Source organism: Bacillus rossius, chromosome 10, assembly GCF_032445375.1.
Source record: "Bacillus rossius redtenbacheri isolate Brsri chromosome 10, Brsri_v3, whole genome shotgun sequence".
Classification (NCBI taxonomy): Eukaryota; Metazoa; Arthropoda; class Insecta; order Phasmatodea; family Bacillidae; genus Bacillus; species Bacillus rossius.
Genome location: NC_086337.1, coordinates 1,082,670 through 1,097,441, shown reverse-complemented (window position 1 = coordinate 1,097,441; position 14,772 = coordinate 1,082,670). Strand labels below are relative to the sequence as shown.

Sequence of the window (14,772 nt, the reverse complement as noted above, 5' to 3'; positions counted from 1 at the left end):
CTTTTTTTTCTCGATATTTTTAACTGCACAATGCTCAGTTTACCAAAATATATCATACTAAAAAAACTGCCGATCTGCCTACTTTTGTCATATCACATAGTAAAAAAAATAAAGGTCAAGACAAAATAACGTAATATTTCAACAAGATAGAAGAAAACATCACATAAGTTAATTATTCTGTATAAAAGTTAAGTGTAAAACACCTATAAGCGTGTGGCTTATTAAACTTCTAAAAACAACTAATTTTCCCTTCAGCTTCCTTATGTGTAATAAAAAAAATCACTTGTAAAAATAAAATACATGCATTGATAAGGTTGAAAATAAACAAGAATGCCGCTGATAAATACATATACATAGTAGTCTGATGGTTATTTTAAACCTTTGTTTTATCGCATTTTAAACAGAAAGCATTTCCTCACATGATTTAGTGACTTTTAGGTTAGGCCTACTCCCCACCCTCGTTGGTGGCTAGGTTTGCTCCTGCTGTATCGCATTTTGAAACGTATTTTATTCACCTAAGATTCGCTCAAGTACTGTCAGTATGATAAAATGGTAACAATGTAGGAATAATAGTGTCTCATGTAGAATTGAGGGGTTTCGTGTTTATAGTTAATACGAAAATCGTAATTTGTGAGAGGAGCGGCTTGTGTGAAAAGTAAATAATTCCGTTAAAGGGTATTTTTAGTTCCTCTACTCTTCTGGTTGTTATAAAATGCACACACAATACTGTCAACTACAATTTACTTAATAAATTATATTCAGGCATTTAATTAACAACACCGACTTCGTGTTATATTGTTTCAAGCTTGAAAGATGCTAAATAAATAATATTATCAGCGTATTCATCCAGTACATATGCTACGGTACAAAATAGTGTGAATAAAACTTGCAGTGTACTAGAAAATATGCTATAAACAAATCTAAGGATAATGTAATTAAATATATAACAGTAGTATTTTTTGAACAGTCTTTAAGGGACGTATAGCACACCGAGTTGTTTCGGTACCTTCAAATCGGCAAATTAACTTGAACGGTGACGAAAATTACCAAATAATGATTAAATCAGGTCTAGTATTGTAATGTTTCACGTCGAGTCACAAAAGTGTTTTTAAATTTTTTCATCATATTTTTTAAAGTAATAACAACTTAACAACTGACAATTGAAAACAATATTAATAACGGGCAACACGTTTCACAAGATCGCTAAATAATAATTTCATATTAAAAACTACAAACTTTGACAGTTTCTAATGCACTCCTTAACCTTCTTATATACTTTTTAATAATCATAAACGACTTTGCTATGTAAAATGATTTTATTATATTTTGGGACTGAGACGTGACAGGTGTTTTACTGAGAAAAAAATAGTCTGTAAAACTTATATTTACGGAAAACCAACAGGCGTACAATGAAAAATGATATAAATATTGAATATAGTTGTGGAAAATATATAATTCGATAGACACATCATGCCTAAGTTTTACGAATGTCCACAATCTTGTTTTCGTGTAGATAGTTTTCTATTGGCTGTAAATTGCTAGCAGATACACCAACTGCCAAATAAAACACATCCTTTCTGTAAATTCACTGCCAACCTCTGCATATTATCGATTGCCAAGCCGTCGTAGGTACGGTGCCTTAGCGATGACGGGAGAGATATGACGATGGGATCCGTGCTCGCATTTTCACGCGGCCGTCATAACTCCGCCGTCATACGGCGACGCGTCGTCGCTATGACGGTGGCGAGGAAAAGAACCATGCTCGACCCACAGGAAGCTAATCTAGGCAACTTAAATACTACAAAAATTATAAAAGAACTTTTAATGGACTGGAAAAAAAATTTTGCAAAGTTTCCAAATAAGCAAATTGATGTGTTGGGGTACATTATTTTTACATTATCAGATATTTTGATTCCAGTTCATAATTGGAATTTAGCGAGGTTTTTCATATATTAGACATTTAGTAAAATTTTGAATGAGCAATCATGTGACAAGTTACTATACAAAAAGTCTCACATCATCGTTGCAGGTGCCAACTGTCCCAGTGATTCCACTATTGACGAAAAGGGCTCGAACAGCTATTGCTCCAGAAAATAAAGATTGCTAAAGAACTCAATATGATGCTAGGTCTTTACCCCGTTTTTGGTTATCATGAAATTGTCGAGACACATTTTGTGACAGAAATTAAATTGGAGAACTAAAACAATGTTCCAATTATGTCTGCAAAAATAATATAGCCAGCTATAATGATAGAATTTGATCCGTGCTTCACTTAAGTTGATTAGTTGTTAAGTAACAATTCAACTTAAAAAAAAAATAATGCTCTGTGAGATTGATATTAAAATTTTCAGATGGCAAACAGACAAGTTTATCAAAAAACAAAGGTTGCTGCTTGGGTGCTGGCCTTTCACATATCAAATGTCCGAACTGGATTCTTTCATCAGTAAAATTTCTTGTAAGTTGCAGCCTCGGTTATGTGACAATAATTGTTATACATGGACGTGTAACAGCTGTTCAATATAATCGCAAAATAAGATATTCGACAACCTTACATCTGCCAAATGAAAATGTGTATTTACTCAGCTAGATGGTGACTACGGACCCGAAGCTGCCCAACTCAATATTTCCACAGAAGAAATGGAAAGAAAAAAATGAGTGTCTTGATGCAGCTGGAAAGTTCAGTGCCATGTACTCGAAAGAAAAATTGTCTGCCAATATTTCCATGTTTTGTGGAGGGAACTATATTGTGTAGACTAACAGAATGTTGAGCCGAATCTTGTGGCAAAATTGCTTTATACGAAACCAATAAATGAAAAAGACAATATTGGCCATTCTTTGTTTGTAATTTTGATTTCACACAAGTTTTTGGTAAAATGAACCACCAAAATTCATCCATATAGGAATCTTGAAATTTCATGTAAAATCAAAGGATTGGTAGAATGTGTTTTGTGATTCGTATCAAGTTTATTCCAGGGCATTTTGCCTTGTTTTTAGAATATTTTTTATTGTTGGTATTTTTTTCAATGTCACCTTGTTTTACTAAGCAGACTTATTGTTTTGAACAGTTTCAATGTGTAAATTAGCAACAGGGTTTTGTCACTATATATGTTTATGACACCCTCCATAAGGTTCAGCAACACAAATTTAAAAAAAATTATACAAAAAAGTATCAAACATATATTTTTTAAGCCAAAGTTCATTTCCTTAACACCTAGATACGAGTTTTAAGCAATGCACGAAAAAAGGAAAACATTAAATAATAAATGTTAAATGATATCTTAAAGTGTGTCGCTAGCACCCCATTTTTACAGTGCACTTAGAAATTGACAGCTGATTTTTGTAATCTGAATTGACTTTGAATGCAGGTTGGAAGACCTGCCGGAACACGGGGGTGCACATTGGCGTGTTGTTCCAGGCGTGTACAGCCTGCTGCCCGAGAGCCATGGCCAGTGCCTGTACACCACCAGCCTGGAGCAGAACGCCGTGTCAGTGAGCTTCTAGCCCACCGCACGGCACCTGCTGATAGCCGTGTGCTTGTTGTTCCAGGCGTGTACAGCCTGCTGCCCGAGAGCCGTGGCCAGTGCCTGTACACCACCAGCCTGGAGCAGAACGCCGTGTCAGTGAGCTTCTAGCCCACCGCACGGCACCTGCTGATAGCCGTGTGCTTGTTGTTCCAGGCGTGTACAGCCTGCTGCCCGAGAGCCGTGGCCAGTGCCTGTACACCACCAGCCTGGAGCAGAACGCCGTGTCAGTGAGCTTCTAGCCCACCGCACGGCACCTGCTGATAGCCGTGTGCTTGTTGTTCCAGGCGTGTACAGCCTGCTGCCCGAGAGCCGTGGCCAGTGCCTGTACACCACCAGCCTGGAGCAGAACGCCGTGTCAGTGAGCTTCTAGCCCACCGCACGGCACCTGCTGATAGCCGTGTGCTTGTTGTTCCAGGCGTGTACAGCCTGCTGCCCGAGAGCCGTGGCCAGTGCCTGTACACCACCAGCCTGGAGCAGAACGCCGTGTCAGTGAGCTTCTAGCCCACCGCACGGCACCTGCTGATAGCCGTGTGCTTGTTGTTCCAGGCGTGTACAGCCTGCTGCCCGAGAGCCGTGGCCAGTGCCTGTACACCACCAGCCTGGAGCAGAACGCCGTGTCAGTGAGCTTCTAGCCCACGCACGGCACCTGCTGATAGCCGTGTGCTTGTTGTTCCAGGCGTGTACAGCCTGCTGCCCGAGAGCCGTGGCCAGTGCCTGTACACCACCAGCCTGGAGCAGAACGCCGTGTCAGTGAGCTTCTAGCCCACCGCACGGCACCTGCTGATAGCCGTGTGCTTGTTGTTCCAGGCGTGTACAGCCTGCTGCCCGAGAGCCGTGGCCAGTGCCTGTACACCACCAGCCTGGAGCAGAACGCCGTGTCAGTGAGCTTCTAGCCCACCGCACGGCACCTGCTGATAGCCGTGTGCTTGTTGTTCCAGGCGTGTACAGCCTGCTGCCCGAGAGCCGTGGCCAGTGCCTGTACACCACCAGCCTGGAGCAGAACGCCGTGTCAGTGAGCTTCTAGCCCACGCACGGCACCTGCTGATAGCCGTGTGCTTGTTGTTCCAGGCGTGTACAGCCTGCTGCCCGAGAGCCGTGGCCAGTGCCTGTACACCACCAGCCTGGAGCAGAACGCCGTGTCAGTGAGCTTCTAGCCCACGCACGGCACCTGCTGATAGCCGTGTGCTTGTTGTTCCAGGCGTGTACAGCCTGCTGCCCGAGAGCCGTGGCCAGTGCCTGTACACCACCAGCCTGGAGCAGAACGCCGTGTCAGTGAGCTTCTAGCCCACGCACGGCACCTGCTGATAGCCGTGTGCTTGTTGTTCCAGGCGTGTACAGCCTGCTGCCCGAGAGCCGTGGCCAGTGCCTGTACACCACCAGCCTGGAGCAGAACGCCGTGTCAGTGAGCTTCTAGCCCACGCACGGCACCTGCTGATAGCCGTGTGCTTGTTGTTCCAGGCGTGTACAGCCTGCTGCCCGAGAGCCATGGCCAGTGCCTGTACACCACCAGCCTGGAGCAGAACGCCGTGTCAGTGAGCTTCTAGCCCACCGCACGGCACCTGCTGATAGCCGTGTGCTTGTTGTTCCAGGCGTGTACAGCCTGCTGCCCGAGAGCCGTGGCCAGTGCCTGTACACCACCAGCCTGGAGCAGAACGCCGTGTCAGTGAGCTTCTCGCCCACGGCACGGCACCTGCTGATAGGCGTGTGCTTGTTGTTCCAGGCGTGTACAGCCTGCTGCCCGAGAGCCGTGGCCAGTGCCTGTACACCACCAGCCTGGAGCAGAACGCCGTGTCAGTGAGCTTCTAGCCCACTGCACGGCACCTGCTGATAGCCGTGTGCTTGTTGTTCCAGGCGTGTACAGCCTGCTGCCCGAGAGCCGTGGCCAGTGCCTGTACACCACCAGCCTGGAGCAGAACGCCGTGTCAGTGAGCTTCTAGCCCACCGCACGGCACCTGCTGATAGCCGTGTGCGTGTTGTTCCAGGCGTGTACAGCCTGCTGCCCGAGAGCCGTGGCCAGTGCCTGTACACCACCAGCCTGGAGCAGAACGCCGTGTCAGTGAGCTTCTAGCCCACCGCACGGCACCTGCTGATAGCCGTGTGCGTGTTGTACCAGGCGTGTACAGCCTGCTGCCCGAGAGCCGTGGCCAGTGCCTGTACACCACCAGCCTGGAGAAGAACGCCGTGTCAGTGAGCTTCTAGCCCACGCACGGCACCTGCTGATAGCCGTGTGCTTGTTGTTCCAGGCGTGTACAGCCTGCTGCCCGAGAGCCGTGGCCAGTGCCTGTACACCACCAGCCTGGAGCAGAACGCCGTGTCAGTGAGCTTCTAGCCCACCGCTCGGCACCTGCTGATAGCCGTGTGCTTGTTGTTCCAGGCGTGTACAGCCTGCTGCCCGAGAGCCGTGGCCAGTGCCTGTACACCACCAGCCTGGAGCAGAACGCCGTGTCAGTGAGCTTCTAGCCCACCGCACGGCACCTGCTGATAGCCGTGTGCTTGTTGTTCCAGGCGTGTACAGCCTGCTGCCCGAGAGCCATGGCCAGTGCCTGTACACCACCAGCCTGGAGCAGAACGCCGTGTCAGTGAGCTTCTAGCCCACGCACGGCACCTGCTGATAGCCGTGTGCTTGTTGTTCCAGGCGTGTACAGCCTGCTGCCCGAGAGCCGTGGCCAGTGCCTGTACACCACCAGCCTGGAGCAGAACGCAGTGTCAGTGAGCTTCTAGCCCACCGCACGGCACCTGCTGATAGCCGTGTGCTTGTTGTTCCAGGCGTGTACAGCCTGCTGCCCGAGAGCCGTGGCCAGTGCCTGTACACCACCAGCCTGGAGCAGAACGCCGTGTCAGTGAGCTTCTAGCCCACGCACGGCACCTGCTGATAGCCGTGTGCTTGTTGTTCCAGGCGTGTACAGCCTGCTGCCCGAGAGCCATGGCCAGTGCCTGTACACCACCAGCCTGGAGCAGAACGCCGTGTCAGTGAGCTTCTAGCCCACGCACGGCACCTGCTGATAGCCGTGTGCTTGTTCCAGGCGTGTACAGCCTGCTGCCCGAGAGCCGTGGCCAGTGCCTGTACACCACCAGCCTGGAGCAGAACGCCGTGTCAGTGAGCTTCTAGCCCACGCACGGCACCTGCTGATAGCCGTGTGCTTGTTGTTCCAGGCGTGTACAGCCTGCTGCCCGAGAGCCGTGGCCAGTGCCTGTACACCAACAGCCTGGAGCAGAACGCCGTGTCAGTGAGCTTCTAGCCCACGCACGGCACCTGCTGATAGCCGTGTGCTTGTTCCAGGCGTGTACAGCCTGCTGCCCGAGAGCCGTGGCCAGTGCCTGTACACCACCAGCCTGGAGCAGAACGCCGTGTCAGTGAGCTTCTAGCCCACGCACGGCACCTGCTGATAGCCGTGTGCTTGTTGTTCCAGGCGTGTACAGCCTGCTGCCCGAGAGCCGTGGCCAGTGCCTGTACACCACCAGCCTGGAGCAGAACGCCGTGTCAGTGAGCTTCTAGCCCACCGCACGGCACCTGCTGATAGCCGTGTGCTTGTTGTTCCAGGCGTGTACAGCTTGCTGCCCGAGAGCCGTGGCCAGTGCCTGTACACCACCAGCCTGGAGCAGAACGCCGTGTCAGTGAGCTTCTAGCCCACGCACGGCACCTGCTGATAGCCGTGTGCTTGTTGTTCCAGGCGTGTACAGCCTGCTGCCCGAGAGCCGTGGCCAGTGCCTGTACACCACCAGCCTGGAGCAGAACGCCGTGTCAGTGAGCTTCTAGCCCACGCACGGCACCTGCTGATAGCCGTGTGCTTGTTGTTCCAGGCGTGTACAGCCTGCTGCCCGAGAGCCGTGGCCAGTGCCTGTACACCACCAGCCTGGAGCAGAACGCCGTGTCAGTGAGCTTCTAGCCCACGCACGGCACCTGCTGATAGCCGTGTGCTTGTTGTTCCAGGCGTGTACAGCCTGCTGCCCGAGAGCCGTGGCCAGTGCCTGTACACCACCAGCCTGGAGCAGAACGCCGTGTCAGTGAGCTTCTAGCCCACGCACGGCACCTGCTGATAGCCGTGTGCTTGTTGTTCCAGGCGTGTACAGCCTGCTGCCCGAGAGCCGTGGCCATAGCCTGTACACCACCAGCCTGGAGCAGAACGCCGTGTCAGTGAGCTTCTAGCCCACGCACGGCACCTGCTGATAGCCGTGTGCTTGTTGTTCCAGGCGTGAACAGCCTGCTGCCCGAGAGCCGTGGCCAGTGCCTGTACACCACCAGCCTGGAGCAGAACGCCGTGTCAGTGAGCTTCTAGCCCACGCACGGCACCTGCTGATAGCCGTGTGCTTGTTGTTCCAGGCGTGTACAGCCTGCTGCCCGAGAGCCGTGGCCAGTGCCTGTACACCACCAGCCTGGAGCAGAACGCCGTGTCAGTGAGCTTCTAGCCCACCGCACGGCACCTGCTGATAGCCGTGTGCTTGTTGTTCCAGGCGTGTACAGCCTGCTGCCCGAGAGCCATGGCCAGTGCCTGTACACCACCAGCCTGGAGCAGAACGCCGTGTCAGTGAGCTTCTAGCCCACCGCACGGCACCTGCTGATAGCCGTGTGCTTGTTGTTCCAGGCGTGTACAGCCTGCTGCCCGAGAGCCATGGCCAGTGCCTGTACACCACCAGCCTGGAGCAGAACGCCGTGTCAGTGAGCTTCTAGCCCACGCACGGCACCTGCTGATAGCCGTGTGCTATATGTTCCAGGCGTGTACAGCCTGCTGCCCGAGAGCCGTGGCCATTGCCTGTACACCACCAGCCTGGAGCAGAACGCCGTGTCAGTGAGCTTCTAGCCCACGCACGGCACCTGCTGATAGCCGTGTGCTTGTTGTTCCAGGCGTGTACAGCCTGCTGCCCGAGAGCCGTGGCCATTGCCTGTACACCACCAGCCTGGAGCAGAACGCCGTGTCAGTGAGCTTCTAGCCCACCGCACGGCACCTGCTGATAGCCGTGTGCTTGTTGTTCCAGGCGTGTACAGCCTGCTGCCCGAGAGCCGTGGCCATTGCCTGTACACCACCAGCCTGGAGCAGAACGCCGTGTCAGTGAGCTTCTCGCCCACGCACGGCACCTGCTGATAGCCGTGTGCTTGTTGTTCCAGGCGTGTACAGCCTGCTGCCCGAGAGCCGTGGCCATTGCCTGTACACCACCAGCCTGGAGCAGAACGCCGTGTCAGTGAGCTTCTAGCCCACCGCACGGCACCTGCTGATAGCCGTGTGCTTGTTGTTCCAGGCGTGTACAGCCTGCTGCCCGAGAGCCGTGGCCATTGCCTGTACACCACCAGCCTGGAGCAGAACGCCGTGTCAGTGAGCTTCTAGCCCACGCACGGCACCTGCTGATAGCCGTGTGCTTGTTGTTCCAGGCGTGTACAGCCTGCTGCCCGAGAGCCGTGGCCAGTGCCTGTACACCACCAGCCTGGAGCAGAACACCGTGTCAGTGAGCTTCTAGCCCACCGCACGGCACCTGCTGATAGCCGTGTGCTTGTTGTTCCAGGCGTGTACAGCCTGCTGCCCGAGAGCCATGGCCAGTGCCTGTACACCACCAGCCTGGAGCAGAACGCCGTGTCAGTGAGCTTCTAGCCCACCGCACGGCACCTGCTGATAGCCGTGTACTTGTTTTTTCCGGCGTGTACAGCCTGCTGCCCGAGAGCCGTGGCCATTGCCTGTACACCACCAGCCTGGAGCAGAACGCCGTGTCAGTGAGCTTCTAGCCCACGCACGGCACCTGCTGATAGCCGTGTGCTTGTTGTTCCAGGCGTGTACAGCCTGCTGCCCGAGAGCCGTGGCCATTGCCTGTACACCACCAGCCTGGAGCAGTACGCCGTGTCAGTGAGCTTCTAGCCCACGCACGGCACCTGCTGATAGCCGTGTGCTTGTTGTTCCAGGCGTGTACAGCCTGCTGCCCGAGAGCCGTGGCCATTGCCTGTACACCACCAGCCTGGAGCAGAACGCCGTGTCAGTGAGCTTCTAGCCCACCGCACGGCACCTGCTGATAGCCGTGTGCTTGTTGTTCCAGGCGTGTACAGCCTGCTGCCCGAGAGCCGTGGCCATTGCCTGTACACCACCAGCCTGGAGCAGAACGCAGTGTCAGTGAGCTTCTAGCCCACGCACGGCACCTGCTGATAGCCGTGTGCTTGTTGTTCCAGGCGTGTACAGCCTGCTGCCCGAGAGCCGTGGCCATTGCCTGTACACCACCAGCCTGGAGCAGAACGCCGTGTCAGTGAGCTTCTAGCCCACCGCACGGCACCTGCTGATAGCCGTGTGCTTGTTGTTCCAGGCGTGTACAGCCTGCTGCCTGAGAGCCGTGGCCATTGCCTGTACACCACCAGCCTGGAGCAGAACGCCGTGTCAGTGAGCTTCTAGCCCACGCACGGCACCTGCTGATAGCCGTGTGCTTGTTGTTCCAGGCGTGTACAGCCTGCTGCCCGAGAGCCGTGGCCAGTGCCTGTACACCACCAGCCTGGAGCAGAACGCCGTGTCAGTGAGCTTCTAGCCCACCGCACGGCACCTGCTGATAGCCGTGTGCTTGTTGTTCCAGGCGTGTACAGCCTGCTGCCCGAGAGCCATGGCCAGTGCCTGTACACCACCAGCCTGGAGCAGAACGCCGTGTCAGTGAGCTTCTAGCCCACCGCACGGCACCTGCTGATAGCCGTGTGCTTGTTGTTCCAGGCGTGTACAGCCTGCTGCCCGAGAGCCGTGGCCATTGCCTGTACACCACCAGCCTGGAGCAGAACGCCGTGTCAGTGAGCTTCTAGCCCACCGCACGGCACCTGCTGATAGCCGTGTGCTTGTTGTTCCAGGCGTGTACAGCCTGCTGCCCGAGAGCCGTGGCCATTGCCTGTACACCACCAGCCTGGAGCAGAACGCCGTGTCAGTGAGATTCTAGCCCACGCACGGCACCTGCTGATAGCCGTGTGCTTGTTGTTCCAGGCGTGTACAGCCTGCTGCCCGAGAGCCGTGGCCAGTGCCTGTACACCACCAGCCTGGAGCAGAACGCCGTGTCAGTGAGCTTCTAGCCCACCGCACGGCACCTGCTGATAGCCGTGTGCTTGTTGTTCCAGGCGTGTACAGCCTGCTGCCCGAGAGCCGTGGCCAGTGCCTGTACACCACCAGCCTGGAGCAGAACGCCGTGTCAGTGAGCTTCTAGCCCACCGCACGGCACCTGCTGATAGCCGTGTGCTTGTTGTTCCAGGCGTGTACAGCCTGCTGCCCGAGAGCCGTGGCCAGTGCCTGTACACCACCAGCCTGGAGCAGAACGCCGTGTCAGTGAGCTTCTAGCCCACGCACGGCACCTGCTGATAGCCGTGTGCTTGTTGTTCCAGGCGTGTACAGCCTGCTGCCCGAGAGCCGTGGCCAGTGCCTGTACACCACCAGCCTGGAGCAGAACGCCGTGTCAGTGAGCTTCTAGCCCACGCACGGCACCTGCTGATAGCCGTGTGCGTGTTGTTCCAGGCGTGTACAGCCTGCTGCCCGAGAGCCGTGGCCAGTGCCTGTACACCACCAGCCTGGAGCAGAACGCTGTGTCAGTGAGCCTCTAGCCCACGCACGGCACCTGCTGATAGCCGTGTGCTTGTTCCATGCGTGTACAGCCTGCTGCCCGAGAGCCGTGGCCAGTGCCTGTACACCACCAGCCTGGAGCAGAACGCCGTGTCAGTGAGCTTCTAGCCCACGCACGGCACCTGCTGATAGCCGTGTGCTTGTTCCAGGCGTGTACAGCCTGCTGCCCGAGAGCCGTGGCCAGTGCCTGTACACCACCAGCCTGGAGCAGAACGCCGTGTCAGTGAGCATCTAGCCCACGCACGGCACCTGCTGATAGCCGTGTGCTTGTTCCAGGTGTGTACAGCCTGCTGCCCGAGAGCCGTGGCCAGTGCCTGTACACCACCAGCCTGGAGCAGAACGCCGTGTCAGTGAGCATCTAGCCCACGCACGGCACCTGCTGATAGCCGTGTGCTTGTTGTTCCAGGCGTGTACAGCCTGCTGCCCGAGAGCCGTGGCCAGTGCCTGTACACCACCAGCCTGGAGCAGAACGCCGTGTCAGTGAGCTTCTAGCCCACGCACGGCACCTGCTGATAGCCGTGTGCTTGTTCCAGGCGTGTACAGCCTGCTGCCCGAGAGCCGTGGCCAGTGCCTGTACACCACCAGCCTGGAGCAGAACGCCGTGTCAGTGAGCTTCTAGCCCACGCACGGCACCTGCTGATAGCCGTGTGCGTGTTGTTCCAGGCGTGTACAGCCTGCTGCCCGAGAGCCGTGGCCAGTGCCTGTACACCACCAGCCTGGAGCAGAACGCCGTGTCAGTGAGCTTCTAGCCCACGCACGGCACCTGCTGATAGCCGTGTGCTTGTTGTTCCAGGCGTGTACAGCCTGCTGCCCGAGAGCCATGGCCAGTGCCTGTACACCACCAGCCTGGAGCAGAACGCCGTGTCAGTGAGCTTCTAGCCCACCGCACGGCACCTGCTGATAGCCGTGTGCTTGTTGTTCCAGGCGTGTACAGCCTGCTGCCCGAGAGCCGTGGCCAGTGCCTGTACACCACCAGCCTGGAGCAGAACGCCGTGTCAGTGAGCTTCTCGCCCACGGCACGGCACCTGCTGATAGGCGTGTGCTTGTTGTTCCAGGCGTGTACAGCCTGCTGCCCGAGAGCCGTGGCCAGTGCCTGTACACCACCAGCCTGGAGCAGAACGCCGTGTCAGTGAGCTTCTAGCCCACTGCACGGCACCTGCTGATAGCCGTGTGCTTGTTGTTCCAGGCGTGTACAGCCTGCTGCCCGAGAGCCGTGGCCAGTGCCTGTACACCACCAGCCTGGAGCAGAACGCCGTGTCAGTGAGCTTCTAGCCCACCGCACGGCACCTGCTGATAGCCGTGTGCGTGTTGTTCCAGGCGTGTACAGCCTGCTGCCCGCGAGCCGTGGCCAGTGCCTGTACACCACCAGCCTGGAGCAGAACGCCGTGTCAGTGAGCTTCTAGCCCACCGCACGGCACCTGCTGATAGCCGTGTGCGTGTTGTACCAGGCGTGTACAGCCTGCTGCCCGAGAGCCGTGGCCAGTGCCTGTACACCACCAGCCTGGAGAAGAACGCCGTGTCAGTGAGCTTCTAGCCCACGCACGGCACCTGCTGATAGCCGTGTGCTTGTTGTTCCAGGCGTGTACAGCCTGCTGCCCGAGAGCCGTGGCCAGTGCCTGTACACCACCAGCCTGGAGCAGAACGCCGTGTCAGTGAGCTTCTAGCCCACCGCACGGCACCTGCTGATAGCCGTGTGCTTGTTGTTCCAGGCGTGTACAGCCTGCTGCCCGAGAGCCGTGGCCAGTGCCTGTACACCACCAGCCTGGAGCAGAACGCCGTGTCAGTGAGCTTCTAGCCCACCGCACGGCACCTGCTGATAGCCGTGTGCTTGTTGTTCCAGGAGTGTACAGCCTGCTGCCCGAGAGCCATGGCCAGTGCCTGTACACCACCAGCCTGGAGCAGAACGCCGTGTCAGTGAGCTTCTAGCCCACGCACGGCACCTGCTGATAGCCGTGTGCTTGTTGTTCCAGGCGTGTACAGCCTGCTGCCCGAGAGCCGTGGCCAGTGCCTGTACACCACCAGCCTGGAGCAGAACGCAGTGTCAGTGAGCTTCTAGCCCACCGCACGGCACCTGCTGATAGCCGTGTGCTTGTTGTTCCAGGCGTGTACAGCCTGCTGCCCGAGAGCCGTGGCCAGTGCCTGTACACCACCAGCCTGGAGCAGAACGCCGTGTCAGTGAGCTTCTAGCCCACGCACGGCACCTGCTGATAGCCGTGTGCTTGTTGTTCCAGGCGTGTACAGCCTGCTGCCCGAGAGCCATGGCCAGTGCCTGTACACCACCAGCCTGGAGCAGAACGCCGTGTCAGTGAGCTTCTAGCCCACGCACGGCACCTGCTGATAGCCGTGTGCTTGTTCCAGGCGTGTACAGCCTGCTGCCCGAGAGCCGTGGCCAGTGCCTGTACACCACCAGCCTGGAGCAGAACGCCGTGTCAGTGAGCTTCTAGCCCACGCACGGCACCTGCTGATAGCCGTGTGCTTGTTGTTCCAGGCGTGTACAGCCTGCTGCCCGAGAGCCGTGGCCAGTGCCTGTACACCACCAGCCTGGAGCAGAACGCCGTGTCAGTGAGCTTCTAGCCCACGCACGGCACCTGCTGATAGCCGTGTGCTTGTTCCAGGCGTGTACAGCCTGCTGCCCGAGAGCCGTGGCCAGTGCCTGTACACCACCAGCCTGGAGCAGAACGCCGTGTCAGTGAGCTTCTAGCCCACGCACGGCACCTGCTGATAGCCGTGTGCTTGTTGTTCCAGGCGTGTACAGCCTGCTGCCCGAGAGCCGTGGCCAGTGCCTGTACACCACCAGCCTGGAGCAGAACGCCGTGTCAGTGAGCTTCTAGCCCACCGCACGGCACCTGCTGATAGCCGTGTGCTTGTTGTTCCAGGCGTGTACAGCTTGCTGCCCGAGAGCCGTGGCCAGTGCCTGTACACCACCAGCCTGGAGCAGAACGCCGTGTCAGTGAGCTTCTAGCCCACGCACGGCACCTGCTGATAGCCGTGTGCTTGTTGTTCCAGGCGTGTACAGCCTGCTGCCCGAGAGCCGTGGCCAGTGCCTGTACACCACCAGCCTGGAGCAGAACGCCGTGTCAGTGAGCTTCTAGCCCACGCACGGCACCTGCTGATAGCCGTGTGCTTGTTGTTCCAGGCGTGTACAGCCTGCTGCCCGAGAGCCGTGGCCAGTGCCTGTACACCACCAGCCTGGAGCAGAACGCCGTGTCAGTGAGCTTCTAGCCCACGCACGGCACCTGCTGATAGCCGTGTGCTTGTTGTTCCAGGCGTGTACAGCCTGCTGCCCGAGAGCCGTGGCCATTGCCTGTACACCACCAGCCTGGAGCAGAACGCCGTGTCAGTGAGCTTCTAGCCCACGCACGGCACCTGCTGATAGCCGTGTGCTTGTTGTTCCAGGCGTGAACAGCCTGCTGCCCGAGAGCCGTGGCCAGTGCCTGTACACCACCAGCCTGGAGCAGAACGCCGTGTCAGTGAGCTTCTAGCCCACGCACGGCACCTGCTGATAGCCGTGTGCTTGTTGTTCCAGGCGTGTACAGCCTGCTGCCCGAGAGCCGTGGCCAATGCCTGTACACCACCAGCCTGGAGCAGAACGCCGTGTCAGTGAGCTTCTAGCCCACCGCACGGCACCTGCTGATAGCCGTGTGCTTGTTGTTCCAGGCGTGTACAGCCTGCTGCCCGAGAGCCATGGC

At 56.1% G+C, this 14,772-nt stretch overlaps 1 protein-coding gene across 7 annotated transcripts in view; it reads left to right on the top strand.

The window, feature by feature from the left end:
• Window positions 1–14,772, top strand: part of LOC134535704 (uncharacterized) — a 264,594-nt gene that overhangs the window by 232,855 nt on the left and 16,967 nt on the right. Inside the window, exon 17 of one of the 7 annotated variants that reach the window (XM_063374907.1) lies at window positions 10,979–11,087. The exons of the other annotated variants lie outside the window; for them this stretch is intronic. Within the exon in view, the coding sequence (XP_063230977.1) occupies window positions 10,979–11,064 (86 nt within the window). The 3' untranslated portion in view covers window positions 11,065–11,087. Of the gene's footprint in view, window positions 1–10,978; window positions 11,088–14,772 lie in introns of those variants that run through there. 7 annotated transcript variants of the gene reach the window in all.